The sequence below is a fragment of the Equus quagga genome, unplaced genomic scaffold (assembly GCF_021613505.1).
Source record: "Equus quagga isolate Etosha38 unplaced genomic scaffold, UCLA_HA_Equagga_1.0 251_RagTag, whole genome shotgun sequence".
NCBI lineage: Eukaryota > Metazoa > Chordata > Mammalia > Perissodactyla > Equidae > Equus > Equus quagga.
The window spans coordinates 1-22,723 of NW_025799859.1; the positions used below are offsets into that span (position 1 = coordinate 1).

General features: G+C 40.0%; 2 protein-coding genes across 3 annotated transcripts in view; one reads left to right on the forward strand and one right to left on the reverse strand.

The window, feature by feature from the left end:
* Positions 1–2,509: 2,509 nt before the first annotated feature.
* LOC124233813 (UBX domain-containing protein 4-like) lies at positions 2,510–13,316 on the forward strand (the record flags this gene model as incomplete). The annotated part of the gene is made up of 7 exons (XM_046651033.1): positions 2,510–2,560; positions 3,873–4,058; positions 4,779–4,906; positions 7,338–7,440; positions 9,218–9,349; positions 10,114–10,316; positions 12,656–13,316. Coding segments are annotated over 7 exons (942 nt in total), but the record flags the coding sequence as incomplete, so codon positions are not given.
* A 4,541-nt stretch (positions 13,317–17,857) lies between these two features.
* Positions 17,858–22,723, reverse strand: part of LOC124233808 (lactase-phlorizin hydrolase-like) — a 44,471-nt gene continuing 39,605 nt past the window's right edge. For both annotated transcript variants that reach the window (XM_046651027.1, XM_046651029.1), the window contains exons 14-17: positions 22,396–22,530; positions 20,628–20,851; positions 19,209–19,436; positions 17,858–18,555 (exon numbers count right to left, since the gene is read on the reverse strand). In XM_046651027.1, coding sequence (XP_046506983.1) covers positions 18,335–18,555; positions 19,209–19,436; positions 20,628–20,851; positions 22,396–22,530 — 808 coding nt within the window. In that variant the 3' untranslated portion in view covers positions 17,858–18,334. The remainder of the gene's footprint in view (positions 18,556–19,208; positions 19,437–20,627; positions 20,852–22,395; positions 22,531–22,723) is intronic.

The window sequence follows — 22,723 nt, forward strand, 5'->3', positions numbered from 1 at the left end:
CAGTAGAGTCCCGGATTCGAAAGTGATAAAACAGTTGATTTGTCACTGAGTAAGATGCAGTGGACTTTTCAACCAGATTAGAACAAAATTGCATCTGTTTTTCTCAGAAGAGAATTCTACAAGTGGAATATAATTAAAGAATAAAGCCATTTTCAGATATCGGTACAACAGTATTATCACACTTGAGAAATTATAAATATAGTAAGATTATCTAATATGTGATCATATTCAGATTTCCCCAATTATCCTAATAATGTCTTTTATAACTTTTTTCCCTGATTCAGGATCCAGTCAAGGATCATTCATCAAATTTACTTTAGTCTCTTTTATTTATTTATTTATTTTTTAATTTCCCTTTTATTTATTTATTTATTTGAGGACGATTAGCCCTGAGCTAACTGCTGCCAATCCTCCTCTTTTCGCTGAGGAAGACTGGCCCTGAGTTAACATCCATGCCCATCTTCCCCTACTTTATATGTGGGATGCCTACCACAGCATGGCGTGCCAAGCGGTGCCATGTCCGCACCCGGGATCCGAACCGGCGAACCCCAGGCCGCTGAAGCGGAACGTGTGCACTTAACCGCTGCGCCACCGGGCTGGCCCCTACTTTAGTCTCTTTTAATCCAAAATATTTCTTTTGTTTCTTTTTTGTTTTTGTTTTCATTTTTCATGACTTGGACATTTTTTAAGAGTCTAGGCTAGTTGTTTCTAGAATGTTTCTTGGTCTGGTCCCTGTTCCATCATTCTAGATTTAGTTTAAACTTTGATGAGAATATTTCCTAGGTAGTCTTTTGTCCTTCCCATTACTCACAGGAGGTACCTAATGTCAGATATCTGCAGTATTGGTGATAAGTTTAATCATTGGTTAGGACGGTATCTGTTAGATTTCTCCATCATAAAGATACCCTTTTCCCTAATTAATGAGTTATCTATGGGGTGATTCTTTGAAACAGTGAATATGCTGCTCCTCAAAAACTTTGACTCAGTGGCTTTGGCACCCATTGATTTTTGCTTGCATCAGTTATTTCATGGTAGCTAAAAATGGTGATTTTTTCCCCCTAATTCTGTTCCTCCTTCATTTATTAGCTAGCATTCTTCTGTAGAGAAGTGCTTTGCTCTACCTCCTCCTGCTTTCTATCCCCCGTTTTTCTCAGTAAACTTCTTATTGGACACCAGCACCCAGATCAAGAAATAGAAAATTACCAGTGTACTACATGCCATGGGGGCCTAGTGCCCCTTTCTTCATTACTGCTTCCCTCCCACAGATAACCACTATCTTGAATCTTAACACCATAGATGAGTTTTGCCTGTTTGTGAACTTCATAATGGAATCATACCACGTGTAGCCTTTGCTCAGCCTTGTATTGGTGAGGCTCTCCTGTGTTGTTGCGTGTGTCAGTAATCGTTGCTCTCTCATTGCTGTGTATAGTGTGCTCTTATTTGACTTCACCGTGGTTTATTTATCCATTCTGCTGTTGATGGATATTTCAGTTGTTTTCAGTTTGGAGCTGTTAGAAATAGGGCTGCTCTGAACATTCTTGTACTTGTCTTAGTGAACACATCTTTGGGCATGTTTGTAGAGTGGCAATTTCTGGGTCATAGATACTGGCCAAACAGTTTTCCAAAGTGATTATACCAATTTATAACTCCCTTCAGCAGTAAGACGTTTCATGGATCCTTTTATTTCTCTAATGTATTACAATTCATTTATTTTATGATTCTTTTTGGTACACAGATTGTCCCAAATTTGGCTGGTAGAATCCTCATTATGCTGGATATTTTGTCATTTTGACATACGTCCCCATCATTCTTCGAGTACTCCCTTGATTTCTGGCACAAGTTGTTCAGCTGAGTTTTAGCAAATACATATAGCTGTGTAACCCAAATCCATCTCAAAGTGCCATTAAGTTTTTAAAATTGAGATATAATTCACATACCATAAAATTCAAAGCATACAATTCTGTGGGTTTTAATATGTTCACAAGGTTGTGCAACCATTACCACTATCTCCTTTCAGAATCATTAGTTTTTAAATGATGAAGTTCTTACAGTTGGAAATAAATTTTGGTATTATTAGTTTTTATAAATGCTTGTCTACAGTTTTTTGCTTTTATTTTTAATAATTTTATGCCATATTGCTTTTTATGTCAATGTAAGGGGTAAAGCATTTGTAAGTCATTGATTTATATTTGTTTGAAGATGTATGTGTATATTTTTAAATCAATATGAGATAAATCAGGGGAGAAAAAAGGGAACTAATGGTAAGTAGCAGGTAAGGCTCCTAGAGCTGGAGCTGAGCTTCTGGTGGCTCCCACCAACTCACCATGGATTTCTCTGGGGGCTGGAGGCCAGGCAGGTAAGCTGTTGCTTTGCCTTTAGGAGCTTTTTTGTTTGTTTGTTTCTACATTTCCCCAGTTGTTTTTAGCTAAATAAATCTTATAAATGTAATTTATATTAATATGATGTGTTTCCGTTAATGTATTTTTTTTAACTTTTAAAATACAGATTAACCAAAAAACTTGAAGAAAGGAGAGAAGAGAAAAGGAAAGAGGAAGAGCAGGTAGAGTTCATGTACCTATTGTTTCACTCTGCCATTAAGTGAGGGCATGTTGATTCCCTGTTCAATTTGGCAGACCTAGGGTGGCTTCCTGGTTATGGCTCAATGTTGCAGCACAGTGAGGGATGAGGCGAGTTATCTGTCTTCTCTAGTAGGATCAGAGTGTGCACTTTTTTGTGTTCTTTTTGTAAGTTGCTAGGAAGAAGTTGGATCATCTTTTCTCCCTCTGCAATGAGTCTTTACACTAAGGATAAAGGGACTTGAACTAAAATTGTTTGGTCTGATGCAGGTCTCATTTTTAGTTCCTTTTTGTGAAAAAGAAATTTGTAGACGTTTTGCTGAATTTTCCCTCTGGTGTTGCTGCATTCTAGTGCACCATTCATTTTTCTCAACATGTGCACCTAAACTGCATCATCTCTTTGGGGTTCTAGTATAGAAAGGTTATCATTTCTTTAAGCCAGATAAATGATGGGCTTGTTGTTCGTGGGGGGAGCACATTCACCTTAGAAAGCAAAGACCTGTAATTCTGCTTGTGTTCAAATTACATTGACCACATCATAATCTTTTTTTTAAAAATATACAAAATTCTTTATTGTGAATATCTTATAGCCAATTAATTATCCCAGAATTCTTACATTGATTTTTGCCAAATTCTTTTTTTTTTCCCCTCCTGCATTTTCTCCCCAAATCCCCCCAGTATGTAGTTGTATATTTTTTAGTTGTAGGTCTTTCTAGTTGTGGCATGTGGGACGGTCCTCAATGTGGCCTGACAAGCGGTGCCATGTCCACGCCCAGGATCCGAACTGGCGAAACCCCAGGCCGCCAAAGTGGAGCGCCCAAACTTAACCACTTGACCTCGGGGCCAGCCCCAACCACATCATAATCTTAACAGAACTACTGGCAAAGATTTATAAGTTGATAGACATTTGACCGTTAACCCATGTTGTTAATAAATTCTACTAGACCCTTACATTTTATGAAGTTACTTTCTTCTTTTTTCTTTTTTTAAAGATTTTATTTTTCCTGTTTCTCCCCAAAGCCTCTCAGTACATAGTTGTGTATTTTTAGTTGTGGGTCCTTCTAGTTGTGGCATGTGGGATGCCTACTCAGCATGGCCTGATGAGTGGTGCCATGTCCGTGCCCAGGATTCAAACTGGCGAAACCCTGGGCCGCCGAAGCGGAGTGCGAGAACTTAACCACTCGGCCATGGCGCCAGCCCTGAAATTGTTTTCTTTAGCTGTACCCTACAAGCAGCTTTTCCTGCATACAAAATAATATCTAGGGCAGATTACTAAATTGTTTTTGGCTCATAAAGCTTACTTTCTCCTTAATTCAGAGAGAGATTAAGAAGGAAATTGAGAGGAGAAAAACTGGAAAAGAGATGTTGGATTATAAAAGAAAGCAAGAAGAAGAATTAACAAAAAGAATGTTAGAGGAAAGAAACAGAGAAAAGGCAGAAGATAGGGCAGCTCGAGAGCGTATAAAACAGCAGATTGCGTTGGTGAGTATTAAGTTTATTTTTAATATTTGAATTTGGAACATTTGTGAAATTATTTTTCCATGCACAATGGTTTTGGTTTACTACCGGACAGCGCACACAAAAATAGTAGATTTTGGTGACTCAGAGAGTACCAATTCTCATCTTCCTTTTACTAGAAATTGTATATTGAATTAAAATACAGATAGGATTAAGATGGAGATGATTTTTTCAAAGTAATTTTTCACCATGTTATGAATTTTATCAGTGGTTGAAAAGTAGTTTTCAAAGATTCCCTAGAAAATAAGTTAAGAATTGGTTACCTAGCAGTCTCCTCTAGTTACAAGCATTCTGTTTTGAGACATTCAAAGAATTTAGACACATCAAGTAAATCTTAGGATGTTTTGCAATAATTGCTTTTAAAATTATGCAGTTGTAATGCATATGAAAACGATGCCTACCTTACCGTTGTTTGTTCATTTGTTCTTTCAACAAATATTTATTGATTGTCCATGTGCCAGACCTTGTTCTAGGCTCTGGAGATATAGTAGTGACCAAAATCAAGTCCTTGTTTGTTTAATAACAACTCTGGTCCCGGATAGTTGATAAAACTGAAAAATACCAGATCCATAGTGATAAAGTTCCTGTACGGCTTTAAGGAATTTCATGCATTTGTGTTTAGAAATGTGTGAATAGATCATTCTGGCAGTGAGAGATAATTAGTGTCTAACAACTCTTTTAAAGGACCGTGCAGAGAGAGCTGCTCGTTTTGCAAAGACAAAGGAAGAAGTAGAAGCTGCTAAAGCTGCTGCCTTGCTGGCCAAACAGGCAGAAATGGAAGTCAAGAGGGACTCTTCCGCAAGAGAAAGAAGGTATTTTATTTCCTGCTGAACCATCTGTGTGTATGTGGCAGCTAAACAGAACAGTGTTTGTGGGCTGCTTTTTAACACCAATGTGTGCTGTGACTATAATAAGTACTTTCAGTAGGACATATTGACCAGTTTGGCAGCTGCCAATGGTATTCTCATTGAATGTGAATGTACAGTATAACTGTACTAAATGAATGACTTTTAAAACAGGACTCAAGAGATCTCTTTTCAAAAGACAGAAAGCACCTACCACAAAATGCTTATAGTGATTATCTCATGTGTATTCAGGTTCTTTAGTTGTCAGAATTTCACGTCAAATAGGATTAAGCAAAAGAAGGAATCCATTGGCTTTGCACTTGTAGTTCCAGTGATGTCTTTGGTTAGGCATACCTAGATCCGGGGAGCTAAAGGATATTATTAGGACTTTTTCCTCTTTCTCTTTTTTAATCTCTTGGTTTCTTCTGTTTTAGCTTTATTCTCAGAGAAACTCTTCAAATGGTGTCAGGAGAGCCCAGGGCCTCCTGGCACCTTCAGGATCTTGAGCTCTTGATACCAGAGAAGAAAGACTATCCATTCTCTCAAAGCCCATATCATTCACTGAGGAGAATTCTGATTGGCCCTGCTTGGGTGATGTGGCCACCTCCAAACCAATCACGGTGTTCACTTGTATGGACTCTGGTTGGGGTAGTTGACCTACCCACCCTTGTGGTGAAGGAGATGGGGGAAATGTTATTGATAATCATATCAGAATGAAGGACATGAAGCAGGGATAAGGCAGTTCCCAAAACAAAAATATGTTGCAAAGACAAAAATTCAGATTTCCAGTATATCCTATTAGTTGGATTATGGTTAATAACTTATTTTCTTCTCTGTACTTTTCTGTATTTTCCGTATTATAAAATTAACAAGGGTTACTTTTGTAATCAGAAAAAATACTTTTTAGAAACTATTTTCCAAAAGTAATAAAACACTTAAGAATATATTTAACAAAAGCATAAGACTTGTACACTGAAAACTAGAGAACATTGTTAAATGAATTAAAGGAGCCCTAAATACATGGAAAGTCAATCTGTGTTCATAGATCGGAAGACTTAATATTGTTAAGATGTCAGTACTCCCCAAACTGATCTGTAGATTCAACACAATCCCTATCAAAATACCAGCTGTTTTTTTTGGCCAAAATTTTTGCAGGAATCTGATGCTAAAATTATATGAAAACGAAAGGGACCCAGAATAGTCAAATGAGAACATCTTGTGATCTTGGAATGGGCAATGGATTCTTAGATATGACCCCAAAAGCACAAGCAACAAAAGAAAGCAATAGATAAGTTGTACTTGATCAAAATTAAGAACTTTTGTGCTTCAAAGGATTTCATCAAGAAAGTGAAAAGACAGCCCATAGAATTGGAGAAAACATTTGTACACCGTGTATTTGATAAAGGACTTGTGTCTAGGTTATAAAAAGGAATTTTAAACAACTCACCAATAAAAAGCTAACAACCTAGTTTAAATATGGGGAAGGGATTTGAATAGCTGTTTCTCCAGAGAGGACATACAAATGGCCAATAAGCATGTGAAAAGATGCTCAACCTCACTAGCCATTAGGGAATCAAATCAAAACCACAGTGAGATACTATTTCATACCCTTTAGGATGCCTAAATTTAAAGAGACAAGTCTTGGCAAGGATGTGAGAGTTTAGAACCTTTCTACATTGTGAATAGGATTATAAAATGGTGCAGCTGCTATGGGAAAACAACTTAGCAGTTTCTCAAAATGTTAAACATGGAGTTACCATATAATCCAGCAACTCTACACTTAGTATATATCCAAGAGAATTGAAAACATATGTCCACACAAAAACCTGTACGTGAATATTTATAGCAGCATACTTCATAATAGCTAAAATGTGGTGATAACCCAAATGCCCATCAAGTGAAGAATGGACAAACAAAATGTAGTATTTCCCATACAGTGGAATATTCAGCAATAAAAAGAATGAAGTACTGCCACATGCTACCATATGGATGAACCTTGAAAACATAATGCCACATGGAAGATGCCGGTTACCAAAAAGTCACACACTGTATGATTCCATTATATGAAATGGCTTAAATAAACAAATCTATAGAGACAGTAAGATAAGTGGTTGCCAGGGGCTAGGTGAGGGAGGAATGGGGAGTAACTGCTAATGGGTTTGGAGTGATGAAAATGTTCTGGAATTAGATAGTGGTGATAGTTGTACAACTCTATTTGGAAAACCACTGAATTGTAAAAGGCTGAATTTTATCTCAATAAAGCTATTATTAAAAAATAATAAATGAAAAGATCCAACATTGTGAAAAAAACCTGCTTCCATTTTCTCTAACTTTTAATGATATTCTTTGAGACTATTTAGAGGTAAAGATGCTGACTTTAATTTTCTTTTTTTCACAGCACTGTTGCAAGAATTCAATTTCGTCTTCCTGATGGTTCTTCCTTTACAAATCAGTTCCCTTCTGATGCTCCTCTAGAAGAAGCAAGGCAGTTTGCTGCACAGGTAAATTTATGTCTTGAGTTGTAGTAAAGGTAGATGAATAGGTTATTAAAATGTGGGAAAGGAAGATTTCCAAGCAGAATTTGAAGAAGGTGAAGGTCGTGACGTATCCTCAAGAGTGAGGCAAACACACCTCTGGGTGTTGTTTAGCTTCCATCATGTGGTAGTGCCATATGGGAACAGCATATCTGCTTGTGCAAAAATAGGAATTTGCTGATCTGTACAATAGCTCTGGAAACTTTTCTCACTGCTTAGTACACTCAAGTGGAGGAGTGAAAAACAAGTGATTTATCTAAAGATCTAATCTGAGGGAGTTGTCCCCTGTAAAAGGACACAGTTTTTCTTGATCCTCTCTCGTCACATTTTCTGTTGGTCATTTTCCCACCATCTGCCAGTTGGTCAAGCCTAAAGGTCAATAATCTTTATTTTGCAACAAGTATCTTCTTCAGGAATTTACTTCCAGAACATGACCTTACTCAGAATCTGAATGGGTGTGAAATTTGGTATCTTAGAAAATAAGATAGGAGTAATCTCCAATTAGTTTTGATTCTTTGATTGGTTCCTTATTCAAAATGGATTCTAGGCATCAAATGTCCTTTAGGGTCTAGACTCATTACATGTATGTACTAGTATTTATCCTGTATCACTTGAAGGTTAAAATTAGTGTTCAGATCTTTTCACTGGGCCTCTTCTCTGCATTCAGCCCGCTACCTCACTTATGGGTCGCAAAGGAAGGATACCTCGAAAGCTGTCTCCCTTCCTCCACTTGTGAGCTGGGCTGGACAATATAAAAACTTACTTTAAGAACTCTTTCTACCTAAGCTTTAATGTAGAACCAACCCCAAAGAGCCTCTTTCATTCTTCTTTTAACTTGGAGCTCCATCTTGGGCCTCCCCAAAGAGGGTACCCCTGGCCTGAGTCTCATTGCTTCTGCCACAGGTCATTGAAGAGGGAGCCACATGAGGAAATGAAAAAAAAAAAAGAGAGAGAGAGAGATCTTTAATTGCATCAGTCGTGTTAGAACTTCACCTCAGTACAATGACCTAATTTTGTATTTTTGTATGTCCTATGTTAGAGTGAGAACAGTGAGAGGTATGTATACCTACCGTAAAAATTTACAAAGGACAAAAGTGTTACTTTCTTTCTTTGGAATCTTCTAGGGAAAAATAAACAGTTGTCTAAGATTTTACAAGTATAGGTGACAAATTGTGATGCTGCTAAATGTAAGTTCCTGGATCTGGGATTATATGTATAGTGTGGGTTCATTATGAACCATTTCTTCTTTGAGTCAAAGAGGAGGCAAAAACTCCTGATGTTACATATATATATGAGGGAAATTCTGATCTATTCCAGATTTTTTTTTTCTATTCCAGATTTTTAATAGGGAATACCTATAATCCAAATGTGTATTTGTGTAATATTAATGTAAGTTTGCCAGAGGATAGTGAAAACTAACGGCAAACTCCAGCCATAACTTAAAAGAGATATATACTTGTTCCTTTTCATTGAGTTTATTTGTATGTTTTTAGGAACTATATTCTTGTTATTTTGTGGTCATTTTTGAGTTATAAAAGCTTTTAAATACTGTTTGGATTTGATAGTTTTCAGCTACTCTTTGAAGCACAAAGTTTTATAAATGTTTTTGAGTTTACATTTAAATGAACTTTTAAAATCAAGGCAATTTTAATTAAAGTGGTCATTTTGGATGCATATGAATATGTAATACCTAATTTTTAAAAGGCACCTTTGTAAGGTTTTAAAACTTATTCTTATGTTACAGACTGTTGGCAACACTTACGGTAATTTTTCATTAGCAACCATGTTTCCCAGGAGGGAATTTACCAAAGAAGATTATAAAAAGAAGTTACTGGATTTGGAACTTGCCCCAAGTGCTTCAGTGGTACTGTTGCCAGTATGTATAGACATATAAATTGTTTCTATTCTTACAGTCCTGTTTGTTCTACTCTTAGTCGTTTCTTGTAATGAGCAGAAGAGAAGGTGAAAGGTGTACCTGTGTCTTCTGTATCTTGGTTAGTGTGGATCTCCCTGCTGTAAACCAGAGCCCCACACCTACAACAGTTAGCCTTCCAATAATCAGGATCAATGGGATTCCCTGAGGTTTGAAGTCTTTCCCTTTTTTTTAATCATCAAGAAAAACTTTTTTTTTTTTAAGATTTTATTTTTCCTTTTTCTTCCCAAAGCTCCCCACTACGTAGTTTTATATTTTTAATTGTGGGTCCCTCTAGTTGTGGCATGTGGGACGCCACCTCAGCATGGCCTGATGAGTGGTGCCATGTCTGCACCCAGGATCCGAACCAGCGAAACCCTGGGCCGTCGAAGCAGAGCGCGTGAACTTAACCACTTGGCCACGGGGCCGGCCTCTACTTTTCTTATTAAAGTTGTTAATTGCATTACACAAGTTTAGTTGTCTTAAAAATATTGATTCATTTCACTGAGAACTACTTTCTAATTTCTATGTTGTGATTACTCCTTTAAAAAACAGCTCCAGGAGTTCCCAGAAGTTTATAAACACTTGTAAAACAGCAAAAGATGGTAATTTTACCTTTGTGCAGTAAACTAAATCACTAGGACTTTCTTGTCCAGATAAAAGATACCTTGAGTGTGATGTGACTGGGCTGATGTAGTCTTTATCTTGGTTTATTTCTTAATTTTCAGGCAGGAAGACCAACTGCATCCATGGTACATTCTTCCAGTGGAGACTTTTGGACGTTGTTGGGGACGGTGCTTTACCCATTCCTTGCCATCTGGAGACTGATTAGCAACTTCTTGTTTAGTAGTCCTCCTCCTGCACAGACCTCAGTGAGAGCAGCAGCATTAGAACCTTCAAACCTTGGATCGTCTAGTAACTCAGAAAAAAGGTATCTGTCTGTTTTCCCCATTCGCAAAATATGTTGGTAACACCCAATACCTTATTCAAAATGAAAAATTTTGTTACGGACACCTTGCCTTCTTTCTGTATAAGGGACAAACCCCAAATGTTCTGAAGCTTTATTATATCATCTCTCCTGGGAAGCTTACTACCTGAGTATTCTCAGCCGTCTTTCTAAAAGCTGTTCTGTGGAAAGCAACTTCACCTCTGTTGCTCTTATTTCATTTATTTTATTCTCTTTATCCTGTAACTGTAAGGTAGTTTTTTTTTCAGGTCTAAATAGTAATATCTTTCTTGCTAGCCATGTTTTGTCTGAAAAGATATTTCATTCCATTAATTTCTCACAGTCATCTTGCATAATTTCTTTAGAGGGATCATTGTGCACTAGATAATATATATTTGTTTAAAGGCAGCTTTAGTGAGGTATCATTTAACAGCATTCACCAATTTTTTTTTTTTAAAGATTTCATTTTTCCTTTTTCTCCCAAAGCCCCCTGGTACATAGTTGTGTATTCTTAGTTATGGGTCCTTCTAGATACGGCATGTGGTATGCCGCCTCAGCATGGCTTGATGAGCGGTGCCATGTCTGCACCCAGGATTCAAACTGGCGAAACCCTGGGCCGCCGAAGCGGAGCGCGCGAACTTAACCACTCAGCCATGGGGCCAGCCCCTGCACTAGATAATTTTAACCCTGGTGGTTCTGTGATCAGGTGGCTGACCACCTTCTCTGGGTCATTCAGAGAAGAACCAAACCAAGGAAATTGGATATTCACTTGAAAATGGTGCCTCTTTCAGAGAGTTATTTTGGACTAGTCCTTTAAGCAAGAGGCCTTTTATTGCAGATGGCCAAGGTTAGAATGGTAATACTAATAGACAACACTAATGATTTTAGCTCATACCTCTGTTAAGATTCTGCATATTTGAAACAGGCTAACAGGAAGTATTTTCCTAGAAGGTGAGATTATACCCCTTTCTTTTTTGTTTTTGTTTTTTTTTTTTGAGGAAGATTAACCCTGAGCTAACTGCTGCCAATCCTCCTCTTTTTGCTGAGGAAGACTGGCTCTGAGCTAACATCCATGCCAGTCTTCCTCTACTTTATATGTGGGACACCTACCACAGCATGGCGTGCCAAGCAGTGCCATGTCCGCACCCAGGATCTGAACTGGTGAACTCCAGGCCCCTGAAGCGGAATGTGCGCACTTAACCGCTGCACCACTGGGCCAGCCTCTATTCCCCTTTCTAATAATTAAATAATACCACAATTTATTATAATATATACTGTTAAAAACTCTAATGGGCTGTTAATAGGCATTATAGCAAATCCTCATAGCAATCCTATGTGATAAATAATGAAAATCCTTGCCTCTGTCTTTCATCAGTAAGGAGATCCGTAGTCTTGTCTCCTGTTGATTCTCTAGATGAAGAGTTGTGTAAATATTGTGATTGGGCTGATTTAGCCTTTATCCTGATTTTTTTCTTAACTATTAGTCAGGAGGACCAATTATGCGTTTAGTACATTACTCAAGTGGGGACAAAGGGAAATTCTCTAGTCTTAGAATAGCATATAAATTAGGCCTCTTTAGTGCTGAATTTTAGAACTCTTACTGAGCAATGGGTGGAAGTGTTTAATCCTGAATTGCTATAATATAGCATAGCTTGCTGTGTGGGTTTTTAAAACTTTTTCAAGTAAAGGAAGAGGTCTTGGGTTGGGGCAAAGGATGGGATGAATGTGTGTCTGGAAGGTCGAAGCTTTGTGTTCCACTGTTAGTTTTCTGTTTTTTTTTTCCTCTCTCTCCTCCCCCTAGTGTTGGAAAATGTATTAACTTAAATTTCACCCCTTTTCCTTCCCGTAGACGAAGATGTTCTATTTGTTATTAATTGTTTATATATAAATAAATCATTCTTAAAGATTATGAAAGGATTGAAAATTGCTAATTGACCATTTCTGTAAGTTAGGCTATGAATGGAGCTTTGAATAGCCTCTAGGGTGCTGTGTAGGTTATACGTGTTTCAGTGAATATATCAGCTTGCATAAATAAGATAGGAAAGATTAGTTGGCAGATGGTCCCACTCTTCTAAAACTTAGTAAGTCATCAAGAAGTACATTGAAATGGAAAATATGATTTGGCTGGTTTTGCTTGGAAAACAGATGAAGTTAAACTGCCAAAGACGTATAAGTCTAGTACTGTTAATAGATTTAATTATCTCCTGTGGACTTTGCTTAAAATATAGTTGCCTATATCAGTAGAAGTTTAAAAGAAACAGCTTTGTATTACTGCTATCTTCATTTTATATTGCCTTCTCTTTTCTCCCTTTTTTTTATATCAGGGAACCAGTCAGAAAAAGAGTGCTGGAGAAAAGGGGGGAAGACTTTAAAAAGGAGGGGAAGATATATAGATTGAGGACTCAAGATGATGGTGAAGATGAAAACAACACTTGGAATGGAAATTCTACTCAACAGATGTAGTGTGACAAGTACAATATGTGCAATAATTATTGTTTCTCTTATGATTTAATTCAACTAAAATTCTACTGGAGAGGTGGGACTGCTTTAATGTTTTCTAACTGATCTATAGAACATCTCTTTATTCCTGCTTAGTGGGTTAAAGTTGTTTAACTCAGACAAGTCAAGAGATAAAATAACTGGCTGGTAGGTCTTTGCCTATGGTAACCAACTGCTAGAAGCCTAAAAGAATCAAAAGGTCCGCCACAACCTTCCTTTGTCAGCTTTCTTACTTAGTATTTCATGTACCCCTTAGCCCTTTGCTTTCAGATCATATGTTCTGTTTAGAGCGATTTTGCTCCAGAACTCTTAAGCCCACACAGAGTAACTGGTCTGTCACTGAGTAATTGGACTCTGAGTCAGAGCATTTTAACTAGCCAATCAGATGACAATTTATGTTTAACTTTTCTCTTTTTGCTCATCAGCTGCAAGCAAAATCTTGTAGTTTTTAATCTTAAACACTGAATAAAAAATCTTTTCCAAAAATCGGAATGATCTTATTTTTGCTTTAAGTTGTGTTATCCTAGCATCTTTTTGTTGCACAGGGCTCTGTTGAGGTTATGTGTCTCTGATAGTTTCCTCCACTACTGCCCTGGAGCTGTCTCAGGAAAGTCGCTGACTACCTTACCTTAACCATCACTGAAGGAAGGAATTTTCTGACACAGATTGACGCTGTGTTACTGTCTCTCCTAAGTCAGCGAGTCATCATTTTTTTTGCGTCCTGTTTGGTCTTCGCTCTTACCAGATGCAACACAGCTGCTAGTCCACAACTAGTTCTCTCTCAGCTTAGTACTGAAATTCTGCTCTCCATAATCGTGCTTGAAAGAGCTAGAATACCTGTGGTGCAGGACAAGGAGTATGCAATAAAGATATGCCATTTGCTCATTTGTTATTAAGAATTTTAAACAGATTCTTAATCTGACTTACATGCTACTTTATCCATATATTTTTGGCAGTGAAGACCACTAAACCAATAATGTTTGAAAAAGGGAGTAAGCTTGACAGTTTCTCCTTTAACTCTGTTTTTTGGTTGCAAGATAGCACTCTTGAGTGAACACATGTAGAAGGACTCCGACTTTATTTTCTAATGGGAGGAAGAAATTTTCTCAGAGCAAACTTTCTGGTTTTTACCCCTGACGTAACAATGACTTTTAAAAATGGTAATAGCGTTGGCAAGGAAACAGGCTACGCTGTTGCTAGGAGTGAAAAACTGGTATGATCTTTCTGAAAAATATTATCAGAAATCTTAAATATTTCATACTCTTTGATCCGATAATTTTTTCTAAGAAATGATCATAAATGCAGACAAAGTTTAGGTATAAACATATTAATTAAGTTTTATTTATTTTACTTAAGAACTAGAAACCAACTAAATGCCTTCTGTAGAAATAATTAACTTTTGATGAGAAGAAATGGTACAACACTAATTCAGCAATTCAACTTAACATATTTATTGAGTACCTACTGTGTGTTGGGGGTGAAGAACAGGATACAGAGCTGTAGGTACAGTATGATCTCAGCTTTGTAAACACATTTTATATCAGATAGTACTATGTATTAATGTAATGCAAAGAAAACGCACCAAACGTTCACAGTGTGAGAGTGGTGGTGTGTGGCTTTAGTTCTCTTTTTTGCACCCTTACATGTTTTCCCAGTTTTCTGCAATGATCATATTCCTTCTATAATTTCAAAAGTGAGTTAGAAAAAGAAGAATCTCCAGCAAAGCATCCTATTTAAGTAAATGTTTGTCATCTTTAAAAATACAGCAATAGGGGCCGGCCTGGTGGCGCAGTGGTTAAGTTTACACGTTCCGCTTCAGCGGCCCGGGGTTCGCCGGTTCAGATCCCGGGTGCAGACATGGCACCACTTGGGAAGCCATGATGTGGCAGGCGTCCCACATATAAAGTAGAGGAGGATGGGCATGGATGTTAGCTCAGGGCCAGTCTTCCTCAGCAAAAAGAGGAGGATTGGCGGCAGATGTTAGCTCAGGGCTAATCTTCCTCAAAAAAAAAAAATATATATATATATATAGCAATATGTGATTTTTAAAAACCTGTCAAATGGGTGTGACCCTGCTAATAACTATAGAACTATATTTGCAGAAACTTGGAGTACCTCAAGTCAATTTGCCTTGAAAAAGGTGAAATATAGATCTTAAAGAAACGTACATAAAAGAATGGTTCACAGTCTTTGAATAGGTCAATTTTATGTTTTAAGAAGTATACATGGTGAGAAATTCAAAACAGCATAGAAGGCTATAAAATGAAAATGAAATCTCCCTCCTTGCATGTTACCCCACAGTTCTAATCCCCACAGGTAACCTCTATTAACAATTTCTTTTGTAATCTTCAGAAAATTTTTATGCATATATAAGCGAATATGTAATCTTTATTTTTTAAATAAATGGGATCGTATTATATATACTATTCTGCATCTTACTTTTTTACTTACACAGGCTTGAAAATCTTTCCCTATCAATACATAGCTACCTCATGCTTATTAATGGCTACATAGCATTTTACTTGATAAATGTACCCCAACTTAGTATCCATTCTCTGGTGGCATTCATTGGTTATTACAATGTTTTTGCTTGTTTTTGTTTTTGTGTTACAAACACTGCTCTAGTGAACATCTTTGGGAAGGTATCTCCTTAGCTGCGAAAACATCCCTGTAGGATATGTTTGTATAACTCACTGAGTCAAAGGGTGTTTGCTGTTTGGATTATAAAAGATGCTGCCAAGTTGTCTCCTCTAAAGGCTCTATGAATTTACACCCCCACCAACAGTGTGGAGTGTGGAGCCCCACATCCTTGCCAGTACTGTAGTATACTTTTTCATCTTTGTCAACATGAAAGATGAATGATTTTATGCATTTTATATGCATTGTGTTGATTATGAAGTTGAGATATTTTAATATTGTCATTTTGATTTATTGTCTGAGAACTGCCTGTTTGTATTCTTTGCCAATTTTTATTTCATGTTTCATCTTTTCCTTATGGATTTATAAGAATTCATGTATATTAAGAAAATTAGTCCTTTATCTTGCATATGCTGTAAATATTTTCTCCCTGTTTATCTTTCGATGAGTATGTTGATGGTAATTTTTGCCACAATATTTATGTGGTCAGATTTATCGGTGTTTTCCTTTATGGCCTCTGAGTCTTAAGTCTTGCTTCTAAATACCTTTCCCACTTCAGAAATTAATTTAAAAAATCCTATCCTAGTATTCTAGGATAACCCATCTATCCTAGTATTCTCATGGTTTCATTTTTTTTCACTTAAATATAGTATCCTAGGAAGGGATCTGGCACCCTTCCCCATGCCTCTGGCTAACATCCTCAGCAGCTAATCTGTTGACCCACCATGATTTATGAAATAATCCATCTTTCCCCCCTGATTTTGAATGCAACCTTTGTCATGTACTTTAGTCCCACAGGTAGTTGGTCTGTGTTTAGGCTCTCTTCCTCTGGTGACCTTTCTATTCTATGCTACCAAACTACTTTTTACAACTAGCTTTATAATATGTTTTGATATTCTTCCCCCACCCCCACCCCCAGATTTATCCTGGCTCTTCTTACAAGTTTGTTTAATGTGAAACTTTATATTATTTTGTCCATGCCCTCCCCCCAAAAAGTTATGCTGAATTTTGAGGTTAATTCAGGTATAATTGACAGCTTATAAGACTGAGTCTTTCTGCCCAAGAAATGTCTTTAATATCAGTTGTAGAATCACCCTCATTCCCCTCTGACAGACATTTCCTATCTACTGATGGAGACAAACGCTTGTGTACCACAAGTTTCTGACTGCCAGGTTGGGGCCCACGGCAGAGGAACATTTTTTTTTTCTTTTTTTTTTTTTTTAAAGATTGTTTTTTTAATACAATTTTTTTTTTAAGATTTTATTTTTTCCTTTTTCTCCCCAAAGCCCCCAGCACATAGTTGCATATTCTTCGTTGTGGGTCCTTCTAGTTGTGGCATGTGGGACGCTGCCTCAGCATGGTTTGATGAGCAGTGCCAAGTCCGCACCCAGGATTCGAACCAATGAAACACTGGGCCGCCTGCAGCGGAGCGCGCGAACTTAGCCACTTGGCCACAGGGCCAGCCCCCAGAGGAACATTTTGACAGGAATTTTCTATAGATACAATTATTCAGGTAAGGAATGCTTCTGAGAAATGAAATTTTAAGGATGATCACCCTCTTAAAACCAGTTGAAAACTGCTCTGTTTTTAAAAAACATTCTCCCAGATAGTTAGAAAGAATATATAGACCAAATACGTTTCTAAGTGTTCCACACTAAGATTGTTTCATTAGCACATTTGAGGGGAATTGATAAAGACCCCATCTTTCTCTGCACCCACCACTACTCTAGATATATTTTGTGAGTAAACACACAAAAGGAGCAGGTGTGCTTTCTACACCCTGTCTCCAAAATGCTTGCTAGACAGTGAGACATGGTCCTTTGGTCTGAAGAAGCTGATAGGGAAATACGCAGTTCCACGATAATGTGGTCAAGCTTTAATAGGGGATATTTACAAGCAAAGTAGAGGAAGGAGCACCTGCCGGGGGAATTCAGGGAAGCCATCCAAAGGGGAAAGTACATTATCTGAGCTGAGACTTAACAGGCATTTTTAGAAGAGAGGGCATCCTAGGCAGAAGGAATAGTATTTGCAAAGACACAGGAATATGGGATCATAGTCGAGGAGTTAACATGCAGTTCAAAACTACCACAAATTGAGAGAGAAAGAAAGGAAACAGTCTAAGTGAACCAAGGTCAGATCACATGGGTCTTGAAGGCCATACTTGGGCCCTCAGAAGTCATCCTAGACAGAGGAGAGACAGGAAGGACATAAAAGGTGGCAGTGGAGGGAATAAACGATCATTCAAAGGTCATCTCTGTATGTTATGGTATCTACCCCAGGGAATATATAATGTAAGCGGAAAGCCTTGGTCTGGTGGGGAAACTTAGATGCCCCAAATGGTTTGTGTGACTTCATTACTTCTCAAGGAAAAGCACCCATAGGAGACAGGACACATTTCACAGCAACATTTTTATTTTCTGAGAAACACAAGGTACCAGGCTGGGAGGAAGCGTGAGGAGAGGGCAGGAGATGGCACTGCAGTCTATCTACACTAGGGAGTTGATTTCTTACAGAAAGGATTGCTGTGGTTTTTAATCATGTTTCCACCTTTAAAATCTCTGAAATTTAAAACAGCCCAGTTAAGTGGCTCACAGAACTGCTAGGCGAGTTCAGTATCTGCACATTTCCACAAGAGCCACTTGCAGGGCCCTCTAATGCCCAGATGAACTCCTGATACTGGGGCGCGATGCCGATATTTCTGTTTTAATCAGAGACTGGGAATCCTTCAAGATTAGTTTCTAACAGTGCAGAAGGCCTTTACGAAGTCTGATGGGCAGAATCTAAGATGCTAAGGAGTTTTGTGGGTGGCAAAGATACAAAGAAACTAGGCTTATTTTGCAGAACTGGAGGAGGTGGTAACTTGTGGGTCAGAATGAAGAAGCAGGGCTCAATTCCTGTTGACCTGGTTGTGTTTTCCCCCGCTTGGAGCGCTTACAGTATTTATATGACAGAAATGCCACACCACAGACTCCAAGAAGCATAAGAGCAAAGAGTACGTACAGAGCTGTCCGGGCTTCTGTCGTACCTAGCGAGAGCCCCAGGAACTGAACTGCCTCCTCTCTCACAGGGCTGACGGTGGGTCCAGCATCTAGGAGAGGACAACAAAGGGTGGCTTACGCACTAGTACAGATGTCGTTCTCGGATCTCTGTTAATCTATGTTAAACCCCAGCTACATCCTGGGAATAGAGAAATCACACAAGTACCCACAGTGAATGCATTATTGAGGTGACGGTGTGTATCCTTGTCACTATGAGCCTCTGAATGAAGTTAATTAGTTTTATTTTTTAAATATCGCTATCAGCAATTAGAGTATAAATCGGGTGATTGTCTCTTTCTTTGTATAGTAATTTATACTTTTTCAGTCATTCAACAAATACTGGGTATCTTACATTGTGCCTGGCACTGCGTTTTCACAGTCATTGTATTTGATCTTCGCATTGGCCCAGAAGCATTTGCCTAGTTTCTTGCCTAAGATCTCAAGTTAATGGTAGGGCTGGGACAAGAATCCAGACCTGCTGTTCCCAGACCAGAGCCTAGTTTCTAGATGTAACATTAACCCTAAGTTCCTTTGCTCCATCCTAAGAATGTCTGGAGCAGTCAAAGAAAATAAATCCTGGTTGAATGAATGAAGGAGATGGAGAGGCAGAGAGGAGGGTAATAAAGTAGAAGAGAAGAGACTGAAAAAGGCCCCTCTCACCCCTCACCCTCTGGCTTCAGTTCCTCCCAGAGCCACATCTCACCTTCCTGCTGGAGACAAGGGTGTGGCCCTGTGGCAGGGTCAGGGAAGCCGTTGCACCGGGTTATAGAGGCGAAGAACTTGGCTGATGCTCTGGGGATCCTTGGCAGAGAAGGGTCACTGTAGTTTACAAAATACAGACCAAACTTCTCCGAGTAGCCTGTGGCCCACTCAAAGTTGTCCATCAGAGTCCAAACCGTGTATCCTCGAAGGTCCACCTTATCCTGCACAGCTGCCCAAACACAGAGGCCCCAGCATGAGCTCTCCTGGTCTTCTAAGACACCTTTCCACCAGGCCTGCCGGCCCACAGTTCTCCCCCAGTCCCCATGCGCAGGTCAAGGTGAGGATTTCTTTAGTTTTGGGAGACAGCTGCGCATCCTTTACATGCAGTAATTCTTAGCTGGACGGAGCTGCAGAGCCACCAGCATTTTTCCAGAAAGGCTCAGCCCTTAGCGGGAGTCAGGAACGTGAGTAGAGTAAATCCTACTAGGTTATCTACAATCCTCTCTTTTTTTTTTCCTTCTATAATTGTTATTTTGAGGTGTGAGATGTGTTACTTGAAGAAGTTCTTTTTTTTCTTAAAGATTGGCACCTGAGCTAACATCTGCCGCCAATCTTTTTTTTTCCTTCTTCTCCCCAAAGCCCCCCAGTACATAGTGGTATACTCTAGTTGTAGGTCCTTCTAGTTGTGGCATGTGGGATGCCGCCTCAGCGTGGCCTGATGAGCGGTGCCATGTCCACGCCCAGGATCCAAACCAGTGAAACCCTGGGCCGCCGAAGCAGGGGGCGCGAACTTAAGCACTCGGCCACGGGGCCGACCCCCAAACCTCTCTGTCTTTACATCTCAGAATATTGATCTTGGTCACTGCCTTAGAGTGTTAATGCTCTTCCCTGTAGAAAAAAGGGGGCCCTTGGAAAAGATTTTAGCTGGAATAGGATTTTCTAATCATTTCTTTTCGCTGCTGCATTCTCATTCTCTTCTACTCAGCACTACTTACCGTCCCTTTGTTGTAGTCCCATCCCAAGTGGTTCTGCTGAGCTGAAGGTCTCAAACTTTTGCTTGGGGAACAAAAGACCCTACAGACACCCTCCAGCCCGATCCTCCTGGCCCCTGCCCAGACCGTCCTCAGGAGGGCGCGGCTGTTCAGGGACGCCAGACAGCGAGGGGGGCAAGCAGAGCAAATGACCCAGGCCAGGAGCTTGGTCTAGCTGTACCAGGCACCTGGGTTTGCTTGCTGAGCTTCAATCTAGGAAGGAAAAAACCCAGAGCACAGCCCCAAAGAAAGACTTAAACCCAACAGGGGAGAGAAGCCTCATCTCTCTCATTATGGGGGTCTGTGGACACAGCGCTGCCCTAACTGCGGACATTAGCAGATGTTCCCAACAGAGGAGAGTGCACGGGGAGGACGGGGGCCTGGCATACCTTTGAGTGCCTCGTTGATGTAAGTGCGGAGGAAGTAGATCCGTGCAGTGTCATTGAGGTCTGTTTCTCCCCGTTTGGACACTCCATTCTCTGTCACGTAAATTGGAGGGTTGTTGTATTCCTCCTTTAACCAGTTCAGGATCCTCCGGAAGGCAAAAGGGGTCATCTTCAGCCAGGAGGAGCCAGAGACTGGCCAAGAGGGATCTGCGGTGGAGGCGACTCCCCTGCAGGTTCAAACACCAAAGATTGGGTCACGATTTGTAAATCCCAAGAGGCCCTTTGCACAAAACACAAAATGAGATTTAAACTAGGAAAAGCCTTAGGTTTTATCTAGATTTGAGAGACATAATTAAACCCAGAAGAGTCAAACTGCGTCAAATTCTGCTCTTTCCGCTAGTTCTGGTTGCACCACTCAGTGCTGGTGTAATATCAGACAGGCCACTTAAGCTCTCTGTCCTTCCAGCTTTCCACCTGCACAGAGGAAATGATCTTACTCGTGGACCTCCGTCGGGCTGGCTCTGACAGAGCACGCCTCACGCTAGATGTGAAAGGGCTCCAGGCTTTCCTGGCCACCATCTCCAATGGGACGCGAGTGCTATGTCTTCAGAGAACGGTCTCCACTCAGTCACCTACGTCTAGTCAAAGCCACATGCAGGCCACAGGTGCGGCCGCAGGCACCAACTGTTGGGGCCCCCATTTGTATGATGACGGGGAGCAGAGAGGCTTGGACCTGCCTCGAGCACCCAAGACTCTGCCTCCCTGTCCAGTGACAGACAAGGAGAGGGCAACAGGGTGTGCCAAAGGAATGCCTGTTGGGGGAGACAGAGGCTTGAACAACTCGAGAGTCACACGTTTCAAATAAGAATCAGTTAACTGGATACTTCTTAATATCCGAATCCTTCAGAAAAAAACTTTAGTTTTATTAGTAACTAGATATATCTGGCTCGGCTGTCCTGAACTTAGGGCATTTCGTAAGCTTGAGCAAGGTCACTGGGGAGGGCAGTCCTGGGATGAAGGAGGCAGCAAAAGTGCAGTGGGTGCTCAGATGGGGACCAACAGAGGAGTCTCCTCAGCCCCTTGCAAGCCCGGCTCTGTCGGTTTGCATGATGCGGTGGGGGTGTCCGCGTTTGTTTTCAAAGAAAGCACCTGGACGGATTCGCAGCCACTGATGTGGAAGGATGCTTGTCAGAAAAGGAACCAAATAGTGTGTGTACATATACATGGTTTGGGGTAATAAATAAGTACATATATATTTATGTCTAAATAATAAATAATATGTACTATATAAACTATATATATATAAAAGAGAGGTGGTATACCCCAACACTTCCAAAATGACACAAAAATATCCTATTCTTGCTTTCTAATATTTCCACTGTGAACATATATTATTTGTGTCATACAGAAATCATAGTTTGACCTTTACCCCAAAAAGGAAGAAAAAACCTTATTGTTATTTTGACTGAAATACATCTAAGTGAAACAAATTTGACAAAAAAAAGAAAACCATAGGAAGAAAAATATTTTTCTTGAAAACGTCTTTAAAAACCTCCAAGCGCGTCTGTCTTAACGGGAAGCCTCTTGGAAATCCTAGCAGGTCGCTATCCGACTGGCAGAGCTTTGATGAGGCGTCTCAGAGGGTGGGGCTCATCCTGCAAACCCCAGGATGTGCGGCAGCAGGAGGCGGTGTTGTGAGCAACAGCTGGGCGAAGAGGCGCCCTGCTGTCTTTTCCAAAGATTGCTCCCGGTGCCCTGTTGGCCGACTTACCTGTCTGCATCAAAGGAAGAGACGGAAGAGTCATAGTCGAGGTTGTAGGCCAGGACAGTGGTGTAGTAATTGAAGCCAAAAAAGTCGTAGGTGCCGTTGATCCTCCTCTTCTCAGCCTCCGTGAACTCTGGGAGCCTGGGTGGAAGGGGCCGTTAAAGGCGTGGGGCTTCGGCAGGAGCCGCGCTCTGGGACGAGGATGTCCTGGGGCAGTGTCGGGGGAGCGCCCTAAACTGCAGGCTCGTGGTAACTGGGGCAGCCAGGAGCAGGGAGAGGCCCCTCCAGCTGCTGCTCGACGCACCGCGGCCCCTCCCACCAGCCCTGAAGCCTG